Consider the following 22483-nt stretch of genomic DNA (forward strand, 5'->3'; position numbering starts at 1 on the left):
ACAGCGTTATTTGCATATAAGATGTATACGTTTGAAATCTACGAGTAATGTCAGCGGGTATTTGGGTATCGTATGATAATAATACGTTATATTATATCGGTCAGATCGTTTATTATTTAAAAAAAAATGTAACAAAAAAAAACAACAAAAATTGAAAACAAAAAAAAAAAAACTATAACTATCCACATAGAGTGTATATATATATATATTATATATATATGAGATATATGTATGAATAATTAACTTATCTGCCATTCGATCGAAAAAAAAATAAACAAATGCTTTCGGTGTTCTGAGATGAGAGAAAACTGTCAAAAAACAAAAAAAAAAATAAATAAATAAAATTAAAAAAAAGTAATAAGCATTATGTATGGTATACACATACTACTTACAAAAGTAATATATACGCATGTTATATATCATCATGCATATGGTAACATAAGTAATAATAATATTAATAATAATGATAATATTATTGATTGAATAAATAAATATTAACGGTAATGTATTCATATTTCTGTTAGCAAATTGAGGTAATAATATTATGCTTTACAAAAGTATTATTTAACAAATTTTTACAAGTCCACGAGTACAATTAACTATATAACGTCTGTATTATGTTATTTCGAGGACATTGCCAGATATTGTTAATATTTTTTGATTTTTGATTTTTTTTTTCTGGTTCTACAACGGCCGAATGATTCCACCTATTATTATTATTGTTGTTGTTGTTGTGGTTGTCGTTGTTGTTGTTGCTGCTGCTGCTGCTGCTGCTGCTGCTGCTGCTGTTGTTGTTGTTATTGTTATTATTATTGTTGTTGTTGTTGTTATTATTATTATTATTATTATTATTATTATTATCATCATCATCATCATCGTCACCGTCGCTGTTAGAAATTTATCGCTTACACGTTTTCATCTGCAGGCGGAAGAATATTACAGTCGATTATTCTTTTTTTCGATGAGTCGTCAATTGTGTGTTAATTTTTATCTTTTTGCATCTTCCCTACAACAGCAAAAACAACAACAACAACAACAATTAAACGCATTGAAACAATATTCACTTAATTATATTGAAATCCTTATTCATAAGGACCACGCCGGTGCCAAAACGCATCATCATACCTACGATACTTACTATATAGGAGAATGAAAGTTACGTATAATTTATATTAATTAAATAAAGGGAAAAAAAAAGAATAATATCAACCACCTACCGTTTCGTAGAAATCGATAATATACAATACTGATATTCTCGATATACGTTACACACCGTTAAAAAATAAGCATAATTGGACGAATCCTAAGTTTCTTTCGTGATGCAATGTCCTCGGTATTATTTTCTTACGTTCGTTGTACCGCATAATTATTATCGCATGGAAGAGAATTTGTCAGCGTCGAAAAGAGGGAACGGAGAATCGAATGAAAAAAAAAAAATCGAAAAAAATACCCCAGAAAAACGCAAGTTGAGAGAAAGGATAGAAAAAATATTGTAACATTACCTAAGAGAGAAGAGAGAGAAAAAAATACGTTGTAAGTAACAAATACCCAAATCTATTGTATAACTATTGCTATAGAATAAATAAATAAACAAATGAATGAATAAATAAATAAAACTAATCTATATACACATATATATATATATATATATATATATATATATTAATAAATGCATAGATAATGTATATTGTACAAATATATAACACGCCGCATGCGAACAGTTGCTTTGCCGTTTTCCCTATCTGTGTAATGAAAAGAATATTATTATTTTACGCATGGGTGTTATACTTGTGCAAGAAAAGAGGAATATAATACACGATGAATATAGGTGTTATAATGCGAATAAAAGAAATTCTCCGGTAGATGAAAATATATTCATTGATTGAATATTTTCGTTTTACTTGCATAGGGTTGGCGACACGAGCAGCTGGTATTTGAAGCGAGAAAACACTGTTACTTGTCTGATTATTGTGTAAAAAATAAAAATGAAAAAAAAACATATATATATATATACATATATATATATATATATATATGAAGGAAAAACAAAAAAAAAAAAAAGAGTAGATAGAAAAGTCGTAAAATACATGTGTGATATATGATGGCATTACCCTTCGGCAAGAGACACGGGAGCTCGTGTGTATATTTTAATCCCAGTTTTACATTTTTTCCCATTTTCTCGAGTCATTTTTCATATCTCATCCTTATTGCGGGGAATTACATTTTAGACAATTACACTGTGTCATTGCAATATAATGATTTTATTATGTTCTTACAGGATTCGAGTATACTTATATAATAATAATAATAATCATAGTAGTAATAATTTATATACAGAGCGGTTTCGATTTATCGTAATATCATACACTAATATATAATTTTTAATAACATTTTTAACTAATGATTCATCACTCAATCGCTACACGTTGCATACGAGTTTATTTGTTTGTTTGTTTATTTTTAACGTTAATTTTAAATATAATATTATATATATCCCCACGTTGTTCTGTTTCCATGCAACAACGTGGATCACAGTCTATATTTTTCTGCATTCGCCGACACAACCGTTTAGCAATTGTTTAAAAGGTTTTCCATTCCTTATTACTTGTTCATTTTCCACGCAAATTGATAAAAGCTTTGCATTCTCTCGATATTCTACTGTTGTTATGTTTATACTACAATACCAGGATCCTTAGGAACGAAATAATGTTTCTCTTGTTTTGTGTCAAATTTTAATATCGTCATCATTCGATATCTCGACGAGAGCTAAAGCATTTTAACGCGCGGTGCTGAGAGAGAATTTTCATAAGGCCGAAATCAAGTAACAAGTTGAGTATTTACAGAGAAATAATTCTATCGAGGATACAATAATGAGAAATTATTCATTTGTTAGGCTCTTTAAAAAATATCGTCAGGTATAATATGATAACACTTGATCGCTGAATCTGATCTGTGCCGTCGAGAGGGACAGCTACATTGAATAATGTTTTACCGCCCGTTAGTCTTGTTGCCATATTAAAATATACACGTAACAAGTACAATATATATTTATATCTGTAAATATATATATATTTATAAGATATAATTTTATTTTTCCTTTTCTCATAACAATTCGCACTCGTTGAACGTCGTTGTTTTATCGGCGGTGCGGTATTTTTTTGAGATTAGAGAAACTTGTGCGGGGCTCGGTTTAAACTTTCGCACTTTGCGCAGTACGCGGAATAATTAATTTAAACATTATCTATTCACTGAGCCCTGAGATTGTACACTAACAGCAATTTAACTATACATTCGCGCCTCCCTTCTCAATGCTTTTTTTTCAATATAAATTCTAGATTTTTTTTCACTATAAAGCAATGCGAAATAATATTTTGAACCTACGATTACTATCTAGGAGTTTTGTTTTAATTTCAAGTAATATATAAATATTCATTGTAGCTATCAAGTTTATTCACTATACTTGTCTAACAGGGCTATTTCATTTTTACATTTAACGCCGTGCAAACTCGTTATATTTTGTTTTCTTCACTCCTGAATATCTTGCACTGTTTTTAATTTGGCAGTGTGTAATATTTTCTCGAATAATAATGATAATCGTGACATCACTGATAATATTAATAATGATACATAGTAAGTGTTGTTTAAATGCATTTTGGTACAACGTGACGCATCTAAACCAAATTGGTTTTTCAGCGGCTAATCGGTAAATACTGGAAAAGAAAAAATGAGTAGGCTTTACTGCTATCTTTCTTTTCGTTCATGTTTCGATGTACGTTTTACACGCGTGCGTACGTGCGACATATAATACGAACATGTTTATTTGTCTGATTGGTTTTCGTTTTCTTTTTCTTTTACAGCCCAGGCGCTACTAGCTAGCTATTATCTTCGATCCTTGTGCGTACGTTTTGTATCAACTTAGGCTGGTGCCAAGAATGAAAGATCAGTCATTATTCTAGTACCAGGATCAACGTCGTTTCAGCCTCTCTAAATACCAACGAGTAGCCGGAATTAACTGGCCTGAGAGTGTATCACCGGTGCCGGCCTGTGCAGCATAGACACCGGTCTAGATCTTCGTCCTCCAGCCGACGATGGCGGAGCCTGAGGCTGTTGACTGACCTGCTGCGCGATGGTCGAATCCCGCTTGGATACTTCGACCGGGGACTGAAGGACCTCCGTGTACTCCCTGATTAGATTTGATATTTGGAAAGCCTGCGAGAGGGAGAAGTGAGGTTTATTCAGAGACAAGTTGAGACAAATTGATAAGATAACAGTCGAAGATATCAGTTACCTGCGACGTTGTTATGATAACTTTGCTCTGCTTTTTGTCCGTCCCAGTAATGATCATCAGGCAATTGAGGGCTGGACTGAAACTAAGGATACTTCCGTACTCGTAGCTGCAGAGAGCGTTCCGAGAGCGATGCTCGAGTAAATGTAGACCCTTCTGGTCAACGGCAAGCCACAAGACTCTCGGCCAGTTGGACGTGAAAGACTGCATTACGTCGAATATCGTCGCCTTGTGCAGTGGCCAGGACTGAATCAAATTCAAAAATGCCTTCTTCGCCTCCGGCGGCGTCATTCCTCTCAGCGATTGGTGGTGTTGCAAAACTCCGTCGGGACTCAGATTCGGGACTAGTCGAGCCGGCAAACAGTGTCCAGCTATTCCCCGGTACTCCTGACCACCGGACAAACCCTCCTCGCAGTCGCCCAGTTCCAGCTGGGCTTGTAGAGCCGTCAGCATCATCTGGAATTGATGGAAAAACGTGAAAGGGTAAGTGCGGCACATTTTAACGACGAGGGAATTAGTAACTTTACTGTGACGATGCATGTTTAGGAAATATCGTTACTTTACACAACCGTGACAAACAAACTCTTTCAAAGTGGTTCTGAAATTGCGCAACAATGATTTTTACCCTGATGTTTTGTTACGTTAACGTTAATAATTTCATCCTCATTTATTTCAACCCTGTTCAATATGCCGACGATTAACCAGCGCGATTTACTCACCGCCTCTTTGTCCGTGATCGGGAATCTATCTGCGCGTAAATCGTGCAAAACCTGGTGATAGAGGAGCTCTTTCTCAACGGGATCGTCAAGGTTCATGTACTGGTCGAGAAACAGGTGCTTTTTGAAGAGGAACAAGTGATGCGTGTGCTTTCTCTGCGATTGCTGGGATTGTTGGGTGTGCGTCGCACTGGCTGTTCTGTAACGCTCCCATTTCGACATGACATCGGCTATTTTCTCCTCCGGAACAAGGGAACGTTCGGACGAACCGAGTTTCTCGTAAATCGCATATCCTGGAAAGTTAGAAAACATTCGCGTTACGGTAACGGCTCGGCACGATTTCCTTGTCAATTGAATCTCTACTCACCCATGGCCGTTTCCTCGAGTCCAATTTTCACCTTGATTATTTCCATCACGTCACGCGCCGTCGACGACGGATGAAATTCAACCGCGTGATACTGACCGTCCATGAAATGGAACCTAGCGTATATAGGCCGCCTGTTTATGGTGCACATGATTTCCTCTCTGCTGGGCGGCCACTGCCTCCTCCTCGTACCCTGTGTCTTGTTCAAACATTTCTCGGAAAATCTCGCGTACTTTCCCTCCTCCGTTACGTAGTCGCTGGCGCATCTCTTCAAGTGGGCTATTAAGTACTTTCTTATTATCTTCTGTGGCGGCAGAATGACCGAGCAAGCCAAGGAGAGAAGCGCCCAGTGTCTCAGGTTCACTCTGCTGTTTGGGTCGGGGTGGTCGGTAGTTTGCTTTATCAGCTGGAGATAGAGCTCGCCGAGGAGGCTCTCCTTGCGCATACAGCGCTCCATGATCGTCTGGATCAAGTTCACGTGCTCGTCCTCTACGCTCCGAACCGCGTCCCCGTTCTGTCCGAGTCCGGCGTAGGTCAGGATCAGTTGAAATACGCTCAGTGCGATCTGATCCTCGGCCTCCGGAAGCTTCGTCAGGCTTTGGGGTATCGGCTGCCTGCCGAACGCCCAATAGGCGTACGGAAAGCCCTTGTAAGTTTCCCCATGGTCCATCGCGTTCCCGTGTTCCTGGCGCAACTTCTCTATCCTATGCTTGGACAGCCGGCGCAAAGTGTTTCTGAGGAATCCGCCGCCCATGTCTTGAGGCTTTCGCAGTGCGTCCGAATCGACCAATGTCCTCCGACAGTTTACCAGGTTGTGATAGAGACGTACTCTGTCCTCATTCGTCATCCCCTTGACCTTTTTCACCGGTGCCTCGTTCTCCGTTATCCACCCGGCCAGGGCTGGACAGTAACTGACGATCAGACTGCCGATCTCATTTTTCTGTTTCGTCTCGAAGACGAAACACTTGTGCGAGCTGTCCGGGTTGTGCCTCAGCAGCGAAAGCGTGATAAACGAGTCGCTGGGGTCCAGCATTATGCTCTCGACATCCTGGTATCTGTACTCGGACAGCACGAACTTGTCGTCCGGCTTTATTAGCATCAGACCGTCGCAGTTTATTCCCAGTATCAGCTGATTACCGTAGGACCAATAACCCCGGTACGTCACGTTGAACATCGTCGTACCGTAGAGCGGATACTGCATCACGCAAGACAGGTACAACACTTTCGCGGCCAACTCGGCACGTCCAGCTCCGTACTGCATGTGGGCTTGGGCTATTATCGGCACCCAGACGTCGTCCCCTCGAGCTCTGCTTATGCGGTACGGAAGGAAACTGTCAACTTCCGCGTAGTAGTCGAGCCGATCGTTGTCCTTCGGATCCCCGAGTGCAACCTGAGCCTGCAGCCCGGCCAGTTGAAGCGCGACTTTTTCGGACACCGGAAAATCGTCGCACTGAAAATAAGAATTTGACATTAGTCTCGCGAATCGCATACCGGTGAAGGGCGACCTATGTGTCGATGCTACCTTGACGACGTTGTAGACTGCCTGAGCGTAGAGCATGTTGACCTCGACAGGATCCTGGGACAACTCGCGACTGTTTCTGAATAATCTTCGTTTGAATACAAACCGATTCTCGCCGCTTCCCAGTGTCGGATTGTTGCTTCGTCTCAGAGTCGAAAATGTCGACTGGGTCGTGTTGAGCTTGCATTGCTTCCTGCGGAAATAAATTCACTACTGTAAAAATAAATCCCTGCCTTCGAAGCTTGATTAACACGTTATAACTCACACTTCCCAGGCCGCAATCACATCGTAGAGGTAATCGTGGGCTCGGACGTGCTCCTCGCCGTCGGGTCTGCTCTGGTATATCGCCCATCCGTCGAGGGACCTAAGTCCAAGTTTCTCGGCCAATTTGGCGGCCGCGTCGGCCGCCGTGTCCGTCGGGTGTACGTCGATAGCCTTGGTTCTGCCGTCGAGGAAGAAAAAGCGGCAGACGATAGTGCCGAGTCTCCTCATCGCCGCGATCTCAACCGTCGACGGAGGAAACTGTCTGCAAGATACTTTGGTGTTCTTACAGTTGTCGACGCACCATTGAACGTACTGACGGAGTTTACCCTCCAGGGCAAGGTTCTTCTTGAGAAAAGACACGAAGTACTTGTAGAGGAGTTTGCTCGGCTGGAACGCGACGATCGCCAGGCAGAGAAGCAGCCAAACCCGTTCCGCCCATTCCGGATTCGGGTTGTTCGTCGCCTGACGCATGCACTGGACCAATATCTCGTCCCTGAGCTCCTCGCGCTCGATTCCATAGCTGATTATTACCTGGATAGTCGCGATCTCTTGCTCAAGCTTCATCTCGCCTCGCGTGTACTTGCACAAGTCCTGCGATAGGAGGTGAAAAGAAGTAAAGAGAAAAAATCAAGTCAGACCATCCGTGTTTTCAAGCTTCAATCGCGACCGAACTTACCCTGAACACCGAGCATGCGACGTTCACGTTGTCCGGGTCGTACATGTGGATGTGAGAGTTGGGTATGCTGGATCCCTTGTAGTACGTGACCATTTCGTACTTTGGTATGAACTCGAGACTTTTGCCGCGCGACTTCCTCGTCAGCGTGGCGATGATGGTGCCCTCGGGGGATCGCTCGTGATTGTTGAAATAGTTCTGGGCGAACTCGACGATGTCATGGTACGTGGCGTCCGCCTCCTGGACATCCTTGTTCTCCTCTAGTTCCTGGAGTTTCCTCTCGACGCGGAATTTCCGCCTCTGTTCCCGCTCGGCGGGCTGCTGTTCGTGGACGTGGGAAGCCGGCGTCGGGGGCAGCGACTGCGACTGGTGATGGTGATGGTGGTGGTTGACCATTCCATTCGAGTTTCGAGAATCCGATCTGGGCGGCGGGCTACCGGCTATTGGCTCCTTGGCTATCTTGCTAGTGGGCACTGGAGGCGGTGAACCGCAGAGATCGCCGTTGCCGATCGTCGATCCGACGCCGATGAGCACCGGGCTGCTCGGCCCGTTCTCGTCCCTCGGCAGAACCGACTCGTATATCGGCTCTCCGTCACCCGTCGTCGAGAGACCGGAGCTGTTCGTCGCGCTCGGAGACTCATCGTCGAGAACCGCCGGCGGCGGCGGTGGAGGCGGAGGTTCCGTCGGCTCCGGGAGACGCGGCTGTGCCAGCTTCGCCGCCGCCCTTTGCTGTTGCTGAAGCACCGTCTCTGCGTTCGCCCCGCTCTGTCTTCGCTCCTCCTGCATGCCGTTCTGACCCAGCTCCATCTCCTGCTGGATAACCGTCTCCAGTTCAACGTCCAGGTCCTCGACCAGCTCGTCCATTTGCTCTCCGATCTCGTCGATTATCTGGTTACTCTTTGTCGATTGCACATCCGATAGGAACGAGAAGAGGTTGTCCAGGTCTACCGCCTGCAGTTCGGACGTTGCCATTTTCGAATTCAGCTGCTCGGCCATCTGGGACAGCGCAGCGATCTCCTCCTGCGCCTTTCTGCAATTGAATCAAAGTATTAGAGACCGTTAGAGGTAGGTCGACGACAGATATCGCGGCGAGGATCTAAATTCTTTGGTTAGACATTCCAAACTCGCATACTGTACAATATTTATTTTTATCAAAGACGTGCTGATGTTGAGGAGTTGTTGTTTTTGTTTGTTCCATCATTCATCGTGCCTGTTATAGTTACAGATTTGCGGGTTATATATCAGGCGTAGAATAGTCAGAAGAGGTTGTGTATTAATAAGTATAGCAAGACAGTAATAAATTGATTCAACGAAGAGACGGTACACGCAGGCATTTCACCGAACTTACCCTCGCTCCATTCCCATAATACCGTCGTATTGCGCGCTACAAGACACAAAGGGGGTACACGATAATGAAATATTGTCGTTCTCAAGTCGTCGTATCCATGTCCAATTCGATAGTCAATAATCAGATCGTCCTTGTTTGCACACTCACCTCTGTGTCTCCTCGAGCGCTTTCTTGTCTTCCATGTGTTTCCGTTCTTCCTCCATCCTCTCTCGTTTCCTCATCTCCTCGTCGACGCGTCGCATTTCTCTCAGAGCCGCGGCAACCTCGCGTGCAAATACGCCCCGGAGGTGGGACTGAATCACGACCGCAGCCCTGCGCTTCCTTATAAACATTATACGGAGTTTCCATCCACGGTAGGCATGCTGAACCTTTAGCGCAGCTTCTCTTACTCGTAAAAATTCTGGAAAATGTATAATAGAAAAATTGGATTTACTGTATCGTGAAATCGTCGTTGCCTCACGTATGTATATGTATATGTATTGTTGTTATTATTATTATACCTTTGCGCGCTGTGTAACATCGCCAAATCTTCTGTATGACGATCGCGTTTCTAGTCACCATTTGGTTCCTCGAATCTTCGAGAGGTTCGTGAACGTAGCTTCTAAGGAATACTTTCGTCCTACCGATCTGCCATTCGGTCTCCGGTATTCCCTGGCTTCGTATCAGTCGCCTGACAGCCTCCTTCTCGTCGTAGTTACCGAGTAGCCTGCCTTTGTCGAGACATCTGTACCTCGCGACGAAGTCAACGAATGGCATGTGTATCGGGAATCCTTCTTTCCTTATTCTGATGATGTCGAGCATACCCAAGTACTTTAGTTGGTCCAGCACCAATTGCTCGTCGTAATTGTTTGCCATCTTTTTCATGTTAGGTTTTATGCAACGCGCGTACCACGGCGTCGTCGCCTGGAGGACATCGACCAGTGCTTGAAGCTGGTGCCTGAACGAGTCGCAGAGGGTCGGTTTCCCCTTCGACGTCCCTCGGGACACCGTCATCGTCCCGGATCTGGCAACCGTGCAGCTCAGCAGGTCCTGATATCTCGTTATCTCCTGAACGAATTCGTTCGTGCTCCTTGACATGAAGTCGAAGAATACGTCTTGCTGCACGTCCCTGTTCTTATCGACGAATCCCTCGACGGTATAGGTCACGCAACCGGCGTAATGCTTCACACCGAACTCCGTCTCCCACTTCCTCCGGTCGTCACCCTTCACGTAACACGGATGGGCGTCGAACTCGGCATGTAAATTGGACAGGTAGGCCAGGTCCGATCCCTTCGGCATGTGGCACTGCTCGGTTAGCATCTTCAGCACGCATCGCGGCGGCTTCTCGATCAGCTCCAGGCACAGCGTGTTGTCTGTAAACTGGATGTGCGAGTACTGGATCTCCTCTTGACGGTACTAAAACGACGAAGTAGAAAAGAAAAATGACCAGCTTATCGAAACCGTCGAGGTATATCAAGGTACGCCTAAACACGATACTCACGATCTCCTGCTCCAAGGCGAATACGTAGTGATTGAAGAACTTGTGGAGCTTCTCGTTGGTGTAGTTGATGCACAGCTGCTCGAAGCTGTTCGCGGCAAAGTTTTCAAACCCGAAAATATCGAGGACTCCGAGGAACCGGGAGCTGTCCTGACCGGGGTTAGTGCAGTTGTTGATGTGATTGATGAGCCAGGCGAAAGTTCTGGAGTAGAGTGCCTTGGCCATCGCATGTCTGTTTTCTCTAGCCTCCTGAACCTTGAGCGGAATCTCTGTGATGTTGCCCCGTACGTTGATCTGTCGCACGAGAACAACTCGGGTCACGTCCTCGACCTGGAGACCGAGGAGCGGGGCGACCGTGGCGACGATGTCCTCGTCGTCTCGGGTCACCTCGCAACGCTCGCCGTCGACGTCTTCGAAGCTGAGGTTGCCCAGCCACAGTATTGCCGACAAGACGCGGAATATTCCCTCGCACATCTCGGCTGGCACTTGTAGGACATTGAAGGCTAGCCTCAGGGCGTCGAGCTTGCGCGAGTCCGAGATACCGTCGATCTTGGTGCACCCGGACTGGTTTAAGTACTTGTAAAAACTCGCCGGTCGCAGCTTGTACTGATCGGCAAACTCCCGGTTGCTCGTTCCCGCCTCCACCAGCTGATAGAATACGTGGTAATTTCGCTCGAACGGACTCTGAAATGTTATTCTACTCTGCTCGAGGAGGTAGTCCTGGATTATGCAACCCTTTATCATCCACTTGCTGTCGAAACAGACTTGCATGAATTTTCCGAACCTCGAGCTGTTGTCATTTCGAACGGTCTTTGCATTACCTGCGGCACGTTCGAAAATAGCGGGAAGATAAATAAATACGAATGAAACGAATGCATAAACATCGGGGAAGGTTCCGTTGCACGGACAACGGCTTGAGTCGTCTTCTTACCAAACGCTTCAAGTATCGTGTTCGCCTCGAGGATTTGCTGCTCAACCCACGTGTCGACGTTACTGGTAACTGAGCACAAATACTGCAATATGAATTTGGTCGTTTCGGTTTTCCCGGCGCCGCTCTCGCCGCTGATTACGCAGGATTGATTGCTCTCGGTGTCCTGAAGCGAGCGATAGGCCGCCTCGGCTAGAGCGAAGACGTGCGGTTCCAAAGCTCCCATTTTTTGTCCATGGTAACGGGTGACGTAATCCTGCGGGTGGAGGTAGAGGTAGAGGTATAAGGGGGTGACAGCTTCTCGCCCTCGTAACAACATTACAAGAGCGATGATGACGATGATGATGTAAGGCTAAACGTTTTCCCTACTTCGCGACTCATCGTCATCATCATCGTCCTCACATCTCGACTGTGCTTCGCTTTTTCCCCTGTGGCATCGTCGTGGCTTAAAGTGCAGCCCACGAGGGTTGAAACGGCCCTCTCGCTTACACGCTTGACTCCTAACTAGGTACTTCCTTCTTCACGCTGCACTAGCCGCAGCCATGCAGTGACATTTTAAGGCTCTACACCTCGTTTTCTACTCCACAGGGTACAAGGCTGGGACTGAGGATACAAGATTTGAGGGTCGCAGGGTGAGCGACACAAGTGCCCCTCTTGTCAGGAGGAACAAGATGATAATGATAATGACAATGAGTCGGAGAGGAAGAGGAAACGTGCAACATTTCCCTCGACTCTTCACGTATGGTTTGCAGACTAGGATGTGACATTATCGAGCGAGGTGATGGAACATGCCGAACCCCACTGAGTGAGTAAATCCATTCACAGGCGTTCTTGGTGAAAATGATCACTACGATTTTCTACGAATTTTTAAGCAAATTGGGACATTTCGTACACAATTTTTAAGGAAAATTAACAATTCTTCACAAAAAATTATGCATGTTTATAACTTTGTAAGAAACAATACGAAATGTTCCAATTTCTGTAAAAATTCGTAGTAGCTGTAGAAATATTTACCAGGGGTACCAATACCGCAGCTGCAGAATATCGCACCGTGAATTTTAACCCCACGAATGAATGAACGGCGGGGTTCCATTCTAAACCCGTTCTAGCTATTCGTACATATATATATATATATATATATATATATATATATATATATATATATATATGGTATATATGACATCCATACACGTGCCATGCGCTCGGCGGTTCGCTCGGAGCTGGGAACGATCAATAGAAACCCGCCCCGTTAACTTTGACCGCCCTAGCGGCCGGATCTTCGCCACCCAGTTTCCCGTGGATCTCCTCGAGGGCACACCCCGTTTTAAAGGCAGTCGAGAGAGGGAAAATCACCGGCAAGCAACATTTATTGCTGCAGAGCGGCGGGGGACTGGGATGATGAATTTCCGCTAATTATTCGCGGACTTTCATGATCATCGATCCCATCAGGCTGAAGTTTGAACGTTATTGCAATGATGTATATCTTTGGAAAGAGTCGTGTTATTTTGCAACTTTGGGATTACCTGAAATTTAGTAAACTGTTAATACAGCATACATCAACAAACTCAAATTTTGTAAATTCGATTTCTTCAGGTATTCTGAAGGTACAAAACAGTAATTCTTGTTTCAACGTCTCCATATACATTAACGTTACCAACTTCAGCCTCGTTCGATCCGGCCGCTCCACACCCGTTCGGTTCCTTTGCACTGCACCCTCGCAATTGGGGTATGAAAATCACATGCGTCTGACCCCCGAAGGTGAGGCCGATGTGTAAACGTCGGGACCTGCACGCGGTTAAAACGATCAATCCCCGAGCAATGTGTCAGTCCGCAAGCATGTAGCTTTTTTTTTTGTCATCAACTATTTTTTTTCGTTTCGCAAAGCGCCTCGCTAAGTACTCTTCACTTCAGAAATTATGAAGCAGACTATTCGAACGTGGTTGATGGTTGATGGTGTGCTCCGGTTTTCTGACCCAGTTTGTCATATGCTGCTGCTGCTGCGAAGGCGGAGCGAAATGCAGCGTATAGCAGATTGCACTTGTTAACTCTGTGCATGGTATACGTATACATACATTATACCTATGTGCATATTTCTAAAGCGGAATGTTCTCTTGTGTAGTATATTATGCGAAGAGGGGTAGAATGTCGACGTTATACGACGTAGCGCTGTCGCGAATTTTAAACGCGCGCTCTGTGTTTCCTTCGCAATCGTTATATGCGGCTTCAAAAATTTCTTCCCTATACAGCCGGAGAAAAACTATAGAAAAGGAATTTCCTACGCAGCTGCGATCCTTTGTTGTTTACTTATCTTGCGCGACATTTTCATATTTTTACTGCAGTTTTGCGGTTGGGTTCCGGTAACGTGACCGCTGCTGATATCAGTTGTACAGAGTTTTAAACTGTTTTACTGGCAATAACGCGGATAATCTAAGCATATTACGATGTTATTTTTTCTTGAATTTTGTTGAGTACGCAGAAGCAGACTAGCTGAACACGAGGAAGAGGGCATCGACTCGATTACGCGCATTCCGACCCTGCGACCAATCTTGTGGCCAGATCTTGAAAATAGTCGACGTATCATTCACCTCTTTTCGCCGCGTGGCCTCGGCTTACTTTTATTCATTTTGGATAGACTGCACTGCAGCCAACAAACCTGGAGATAACCTTGCAAAACTATGATTATACTGTCTGAAAGCGATCAGAATTATTATCCACGTAACACAGCCTTCCCTAAGATATATAATTATATATAGGAAGTAAAAGCTGTGTGATTTCTGTTTCCTGTTTTCGTACCGCACACACTTATAGGAACAGGCGACAAGAGCGCGTGATGTTACGGTGATCCGAGATTGGACCGTTGGAAGGAAACAAGAGTGATAAAGAAATCAGGATCAAGGTGATCGGTCGCTGTAAAAACGGTTCGACCTTGTATCGCAAATTCTGTCCACTCTCTCTTTCGCTTATCGAGTAATCGAGAGAGCGTATTTGAACGGTATTCGAATCGTGCCGAGTACGAGGCAGGAAGTTCCGATGAAGTTTTAGGGGCGTTAGAACCAATAATACGGCTAAACATAGACTTGGATATTTAGAGGAGCACCCTGCACCTAGTTGCGAGAAAAAAAAAGTTTAAGTAGCGCGAATGACAGAATGAACTGTACCCTCCCACTGACGGCTGTATTAAGTACCACGGCGAAGCGCATACATTACACAGCTTATACCGAATTCACGATTCTCTCTCGGCACCAACTTATTATACATATATTACTATTCTCAAGATAGGACTTCCTGTCTCGACTGGCGGGTACACCGCACGCGTTCCATAGTCCGGAAGCACGTGGCTAGCGCCAGCGTTTTACGTACGTACCGCGTTGGTGCGCCTTTCTTGTAGTTGTGTAGACATTTTCTCGCGCATAGGTTCCAAACTCGAGTTAATTAAATTATAGCTACGACGCATGGTTAACTGGATGCACGTCTAACTGTGAACGGATGATTATATGCATGAAGGAATATAAAACGGGTATGGGTTGGCATTCGACGCTTCTCCTTACCGATGTGTAGATGTCGACTTCCTTGTAGGGATTGACGGCAATCAATATGGACCCGGTGTAGGTCTGTGAGGAAAAGTTTCAAGTTAAGGAAAACTTACGGTTTATAAATATAAGGATAGACGACAAAACTCGGCAACGTTTATATGTCATCTATTAACAGGCCTGATATCACGTGTGTGTCACGTACGTATTGGGCTACATTACAAGCAGGTATACACCTATGCCGGTGACTGCTGCGAATCGATGAAAGAGCCAGGCCGGCGAAATGAATGACATTTGAATCGCGTGACACTGGAACAACGGGGAATGGCGTGGGTGTTAAAAGTCACCCCGGTTCCCGGTGGAGGATGGAGAACATAAGGACAACCTCGTCGCCTCGTGATCCACATACCCGACGGGTGGAAGGCTCGAGGCACGTCGAGATCCGTGGCGCGGAAACCGAATCAGTAAACTGCGACGGACTCCGCTGGTTGATCGACCATCGGCGACCGGTCGAATCCCGTCAAATGCAGTTTGAAACGGAACCGTTTATCCGGGTATCGTTGGTTCGGTATTAAGTTCCATTGGCCCTTCCGGGCTCGCCGATCTTTGCCTCTTTTTTAAACCTTTAAACAACGGGAACACCGGTATACGGGGGCGACGCATGATCGACACTTTATCCATGATAGTTTTAACATATTAGATACCATTTTTATGCATTTTCTGAAAGAGACCAAGAACCCTGAAATCCCCATCCACTAAAGGTTAAAACTCGTCTAGACGCCAGCGTGTTCGGGGCTGGGACTCCCTCCCGTTCATCCTTTTTCGAACGTTACACGTACCGTTTTTAGTTACGTCATGTTTAGGGGTAGCGGAGTCTGCCGCGTGACTCATTCCCTGCCTTGCAGCATGCCGAGTAGAGCGTTCCAAATTCAAACGAACTGCCCCTGGAGACACAGGGTTTCAATGACGCGACTCTCGAGTCACAAGCTCTCCTGCTTATGTCGTTAGACCGCAAAGAGATTGTCGCGAGATTGTCGGTGTAAAAAGCAGTTTGCTTTTTCAATCATAAATGGAAAGAGGACGAGTGGACGGGCACATGGCTTTCTTATTAAATTTGCCGGTGCATTTTAACGTTAAGCCAATCGAACCTCCACACAATAATTAGAGCCTGCCTCGGCTGGGGCAAAACGGCGCGTATGTAACACCACGTGGCGCACATACACGCACGTATCTCTGTACCTGAGGCAATTATGTCATCCGGTTTTTGCGTACGCCGTTAATGCTCCCGCCCCCGCAAGCTCTCGAGCCGAGTTCAACGCTCCAATCAATGCACGCACCGGGTTTAAACGAAGGAATTAAATTGCGCTACGCGTATCTACGCGAAGCGGAATTCATTCCGGAGACGATTCGGTTCCAGTGCGTTATTCACGCCCCGCGATCTGAACTCTGAACCATCGGTAGGAAATTCCCATTAACAGCTGAAAGTGTTTGAACGTTTGGATAAATCTTATCGCCGTATGTAAGAGGAATTGAAAATTAGCTCAAAACGAGACGTCGACGATGATTTCCACCCACCGCCTCCTGCCGGGGTGGCGACCGAATATCACCGGGGTCACCGCCCCCAGGGTCCACCGCTCGCCCTCTGCCTGTTTCTCTCCCTCCGGGTGCGGTATTCTATCCACGCACCCCTTGCGGCGCCGTGGGTCTCGTTTTTGCATCCCCCAGCATGCAGCGCGTCGCGCACGGGGTTGTCCGAGTTCACCGACCGTATTGCGGACTGCTTGTCTTTCGGACTTTCAACAACGCAAGCGTCATTGCTAATATCGCAGTTTTTTTTTCCCCCAACTTTCAACAACGTGTTAAAGGATACATATATTTGGTCGCGTTGGTAGCGGACCTGCAGGTTCCTGTTTATTCCGGTCTCGTCTATGTCGCTGATCACCGTCATATCCGAGACCCCCATCTCGGGCCTGGAGCCTGTAAAAATAAATACGTAACAACGTGCATGAGTCGATTAAATGAAATTCACTCGTTCTTCAGTCACAATTATTCGAATCACAAAATGTGTCGGTAATCTTCTTTGAATTCGGTGCAAATCATTTGTGTACCTACTTGAAACCCTCGGCAAGTACAGGAAAGTGTGTCGACTGTACTTACAGTATCAGAATATTATAATCTATCGCTCAGAGTCACTTTGCACGGTCAATCGTAGCTTTCAGCGTTGAAAGTGTTTACCGAACAGGAAGTAGCCGTTGGGTTTGGTCTTACCCAAATGACGCAGGCCAGATGTGTTCCCAGCCGCAAGAGTATGACGTGCACGTCGGTTACTCGAGATCTTTCTTCGCTGTATAATTATGATGTACGATGAATAATACAGCAGCGTTATGTTTTCAATTCAAATTATATTTTTTTTTCAATTTTTTTATATTTTTCTCCAAGCAAATAATTCCGGCACAAATCCAAACTAATTCAAGTCAACTTGACTTAATTTTCCATAGTACAATTGTTTCTCCGTTGATTTTCAATATTTCAGTTAATTCTCATTAATTCGGGTGAATTACAATCAATTCACAAACCTATTGACACATGAATTCGGCGAGTTGTTTCCTCCTCGATTATATACCTAGGTACCATATATACGTAGAAGACCTTCGGCAATAAAAAAGAATAAAGTCGCGCAGGTGGTGGACAGTGGAATCGCAGTACACGTAACGCTTCGGAAAGCAAAGTACGTATCACGGGTCTCGAGACATTCGTGGCGCGTGCTGCACCTGTAGCAGCTGGTAACCCTTGGGCTTGGCGCGTGTCCCGATCAGTCTGCTGCAAGTACGTTATAATAAGACAGGGAGGAGGACGACTCGGTGTAAGAAAGAAATGGCTGCGGAGTGGAAGCAACCGAAATGTTTCGTCGCGGCGAGATAACTGTTGGGTGAAATTTCAATATCGACAAAATTTTCCGGAAGGCAGGACGACGAATGCTGTCAGAAAACAACGGGGCAATAATGGGCACCGAACCAGAGAAGTATAGTTCCTTTTACCAAAGGGCTTGAACGGAACTCGATCTCCTAGGACTCTCCGGGTAACGGCAGTAAATTCTCCGCCATAATTCTAACTCGGTTTGTTTTTCTACTCATTTTTATGCGTCTGCATATCCTGCATATTCCTTATCGCTGTGGCCAGATCTACGTAGGTTTTCCATCTTGGACGTTCGTGAACGCACCGTGCATATTTTGCCTCGACGTCGGGACACTGCGCAGTTTCCAGATCGCCACGGATTTTTCGTCAACTGACTTTGCGTGTAACGGGATGGGTAGACTGTAAAACTGTGATTCGATTTTGGAAAAAGAAACATACTCATACACGAGGAAATGTGAACAAGAGGCAAGTACCTTGAACCCTGGATTTGATAATTATCGATGGAATTCTGATGTCGTGTTTTTCGAACTAGGCAACGAGAGCTTACGTCGTGTAATAATATCGAACCTGTAGCTTCGGCCGGAAAGACATCCGCGCATTGCGTACGTAATCTTCGCACTGCGGGTTGGAGACGAGTAATTGACTATCGCATATGATGTATGTCCGCTATTTTGCTCATTCGCGTATCTAGAGCCATTGTACGCTGTTATTTCACTCCGCTATTTACGCATTATCGCTGTTGGAACCGTTCATTGCGTCTTAACGATAAAGTATTCATTTCCAGTCTTTTCCCTCTGTATCTAACAGACAGCAGCGATTTTCACACGATTTCGAAAACTCCCCGCGAAAGACAGACGGAATTGCCGACGATTATAAGATACGGTACTATCTGGTAATACCATTGCAGTCGTTCTTTAGTTTGCCGTTAAGAAAGCTTTGCCACATTAACGATGACAGTTGTTGTAAAAGTTTCATAACAGGGAATGAGAGAGAAATGGAAATCGAAATAGAAATAGAAATAGAAAGGCATTTATTATTATCCATGACAATGTTGGACAAAATTAGACCTAGGTACAGAAAGAACTTAGGACTAATTACAGAAAGAGAGAGAGGGAGAGTGAGGAATAGAGAAAGAGTTGCCAGAGCGCAGCTTTAATTCTACACCATGTTTAGTTTGAACAATCAGCGTTTATATTTAGCCGAAGCAGTCCTATTCGGGGAATCGCTTGCCGACGCTTCGGGATCGGCAGTCTGTTGGTTCCTCAGCTTGGTTCTGTGTCTAGCTCTACACGCAGACACTACGGAACATAGGTAGGTAGGTGGAAGGTGGTAGTGGGTATATAGTAGCTCGCAGGGCGGGCTACTTGACAGATGGTACCGTACTTCCAAACTCTCTCTCTCTCTCTCTCTCTGCTCCTCGCATCCCCCTCATCCACCGTTGTTTCGTCCCCGCCCGGCTCTTCGTTTCCTATAAAGGTTTGTTGATTTTTTTCCCTTCCTTCTTACAGTTGCTCTCTCCGTCTTCCGTTCTACGTTTTGTCTTTTCTTTTTTCTAAAATTCTATCCGCGTGCGCGTATTTACATTGAAAAAAAGGAAAAAGTGAGAGCCGCCGAGCAGGAACGTGGTGCAGCATGAAATGGTAATAGAATAAGAAAGGAAATTTCCTCCGCCAATGCACTCCGCACACGCCGGTCTCATCGCCAGCTCAATTAAGAAAACCTCCCGAGGCGTGTACCTGAGGCATGGTTTTCAAGTGACGAAAGCATCAGGAATCCTACGAGCTGCGTAAACCGAAAGCATATTAGATACATCGGTTAAACAGAGTTCCTCGTTTCCTTTTTCCGTTATTTCCGTCTCGGCTCGGACCCTTGTTATCTATGTGCCGCGGATTTATACGCCATGCGTCTTTTAATCTCTATTCCTCTGTCAAGTATCACTACGTGCACGTAGGAATATCCGATTTCCTTCTAAAACGCCGAGATAGCGTACAGAGGAACCAGGCATAACTAAAAGCGATAAGGTATATCAGCTTGTCTTGATGGCGCAGGTATGCAGCAACAGGGTGAGGAGGGGGAATTATCTCGGAGGTGCGATCTAGTGCCCCTCTCCCGAGGCGTAAGAAAGCTCGGAGATCCGCTATTGATATTCTCCAGTGAGTCACGTCGCCGTCGCCAACGACGACGACAGCATCCCAGAAGGGGAATCCCCGGAATTTCGTGAGTGCCCTGCACGGCTGAGTCACGCTCTCACTTACGATTAACTCACAGGTATAAATCATACCCTGAAAGTATTTAGAGTCGCACTCTCTTCGCCAATGAATGGGGACAGCCATGACGGCAATGTGAAGCAACGCTGGGTTGTGCGAGTCGAACTCTCCGTATACGTGAACTGCTGCGCGCGAGTTATCAGAGATGAATAATTCTTTCCGCTTGAATTAGATCTCACCCCCTTCTTTTTTTGTTCATTCGTACTCTTACTTTCATATCCAGATTACGGCAGTAAAAATACCAAAGAAAATTATAACTAAGATGAATATTAAATAATTGTTCCAAGTTTTCTATCCTCGGCATGCAACCTTGAAACAAACCGAAACATATAATCGCGTGATAATTAACTATACATGAATGAAATGTGACAAGGAAAGGAAATGAAACGAAAAGATAATTAATTATATGCGTCTGCGGTGTAGTTGTGTATAGTACATACAGTTTGTAACTGGGTCAGACAAAATATGTAAATGGGGTGACACGAGAAAAGGATAAAAATGAAAAAAGGAAACGGTTTTTTGTTTCGACGACCAGCAATGCAAAGGCGTGTGTCCTTATGGTCTCGTGCAGGGTTTGCATGGTATACCTTTATACAGTATCTACGTATGTACATATATATGGGGCGGAAAAGAGGGGGATTGGGCTCAGGCATTGACAGCTGTTTCTATCTGTATATGTATATAACTATATATATACACTATTGGAATATGTACTATAGGAATAGTCGTTTCTGTGTATGCGTTTAGGTGACGTTTAGGAAAAGAGGATTACTGCATCATTAAGGAAATGTACAAGAAAAATTTACGGATAATATTGAAGATGAATATATACGTTTCTTTTTCCATTTTTTTTTTTTACTTTGTCACAGTCACTCGCGAATGAGTGGAGTATTTGACGAAACTCCGAATCATAGGGGGGATGGAAAATGCATCGCAGCCGAAACGTGTGTTCGACATATTTTGTATGGGTATGACTGAAAAAATGTCATATGTGTTGCCGCGTGGAGAGATCCACCCTTGACAGTTGTCAATCGGACGGATTGTAGCGTGCTGCTTACAATGCGCATGAGAGCCGAATATCAAACTTGAAGAAATGAGGGTGAACTTGTTAGGGCTATAAGTCGTGTTAAGAGTGCGTTTGGAAATTAATATTTCTTCCTCGACGATGAATGAAGCCGGTCTGATTTTTCTGGAATGATTGCGAGCATTCACGATTGTAAAATGGGAACGCGTGAGGATGTGACGAATAATAAGTTAACTCACCCTGAGTAAAATGCTTGGCAACCATGCTGGTGTCGTAGGTGGATGAAAAATATTCACCATTAAATTCAATTCCAATTATATCGTGGGTATATACGTTTTTGTAGATGTTGTGTCAACGTATAAAAATCACCGGTCGTCGTTGATATATATCTCGACGCGTGAAACTATTACAATATTCTATTTGTTACAGGTACTTTAGGAAATAGGAAAAATAGATGATCATTTCACCAATAATCACATTGTGCTTTGCAATACGAGACTTGAATATCGCATTGTTACTTTTCTTAATCACACACCCGAGGTCCACTCCCGTAACAATCGCGCATGTCCGACCATCCGCCACAATACTACCCAACTAAACGCAGGCGGCTTCGGTTTCTCTGACCTCATCTTCGAAATCCTGAAGCTTGCTATCCTTGTTCGTTCGAACGCCGGCACTCGTAGCTCGCTCTGTCGTCGTTTTTATAGGATACCGTGCTTTCACTGGAACATCCTCGAGGGCACCACGGGTTGGCCGAACGTCCGTTTCACCGCCTCACTCTATGCAGTCGGTGTTACATTAAATTTACGCATTTTACAATTAGGCTTACCCCGTACGTTAGCTAATTGATAGATATAAATCGTAGTAAGCTTATACAGTGAAGACGAAGCAAAGTTGATCGAAACCGTTGTACTTTTCTACCTCTTCTGCGTGCGTTTTATAATTATTGCAAAAATACGAGTAAGATTACAATCAAAACCATGACTCTTGAACTTTGAGTAGTATAATCAATTACGAACAATCAATCGCAAGTAAAATATTGCAATGCGCCTAGCGCGCTTATAAACTGCTACGCGACACACGTAATGGGATGTTGGGTTGCCTGAGAGCGCTAGCGCAGGCGTCTATTCCACATAGGTATACGTACCGTATATGTATACGTGCACTAGCTC

At 44.7% G+C, this 22483-nt stretch overlaps 2 protein-coding genes across 10 annotated transcripts in view; one reads left to right on the forward strand and one right to left on the reverse strand.

The window, feature by feature from the left end:
• LOC107224794 (protein kinase C) overlaps positions 1-3990 on the forward strand; it is a 20820-nt gene extending 16830 nt beyond the window's left edge. For 6 of the 7 annotated variants that reach the window (XM_046744816.1, XM_015664983.2, XM_015664984.2 and 3 more), the window contains one exon: positions 3858-3990. The gene's annotated coding sequence lies outside the window, so the exon portion shown is untranslated. Of the gene's footprint in view, positions 1-1909; positions 3009-3857 lie in introns of those variants that run through there. The other variant, XM_046744818.1, reaches the window with a different exon arrangement.
• LOC107224793 (myosin-I heavy chain) lies at positions 2243-21905 on the reverse strand. Of its 3 annotated transcripts, XM_015664982.2 has the most exons (15): positions 21551-21905; positions 16975-17081; positions 15123-15185; positions 11578-11830; positions 10650-11467; positions 9670-10564; positions 9317-9569; positions 9170-9205; positions 7825-8851; positions 7150-7739; positions 6888-7077; positions 5369-6815; positions 5005-5294; positions 4289-4741; positions 2243-4209 (listed from the first exon to the last, which is right to left on the reverse strand). In XM_015664982.2, the coding sequence occupies exons 1-15, from the start codon at positions 21573-21575 to the stop codon at positions 4009-4011; spliced, it is 6648 nt and encodes a 2215-aa protein (XP_015520468.1). In that variant the 5' UTR covers positions 21576-21905; the 3' UTR covers positions 2243-4008. The 3 variants fall into 3 exon arrangements, with proteins under 3 accessions (XP_015520468.1, XP_015520467.1, XP_046600771.1); XM_015664981.2 differs by lacking the exon at positions 9170-9205; XM_046744815.1 differs by lacking the exons at positions 10650-11467; positions 11578-11830 and having other exon boundaries at positions 21551-21904.
• Positions 21906-22483: the final 578 nt, after the last annotated feature.

This window comes from Neodiprion lecontei, chromosome 7, assembly GCF_021901455.1.
Source record: "Neodiprion lecontei isolate iyNeoLeco1 chromosome 7, iyNeoLeco1.1, whole genome shotgun sequence".
In the NCBI taxonomy this organism is placed as follows: domain Eukaryota; kingdom Metazoa; phylum Arthropoda; class Insecta; order Hymenoptera; family Diprionidae; genus Neodiprion; species Neodiprion lecontei.

Coding starts and splice junctions, on each gene's coding strand:
- LOC107224793 (XM_015664982.2), bottom strand. CDS start 21,575: ATGGTTGCCAAGCATTTTACTCAGG. Junction 10,565..10,649: donor TCGCCTTGGAGCAGGAGATC/GTGAGTATCGTG, acceptor TCGTCGTTTTAG/TACCGTCAAGAGGAGATCCA. Junction 8,852..9,169: donor ATTATGGGAATGGAGCGAGG/GTAAGTTCGGTG, acceptor ATTCAATTGCAG/AAAGGCGCAGGAGGAGATCG.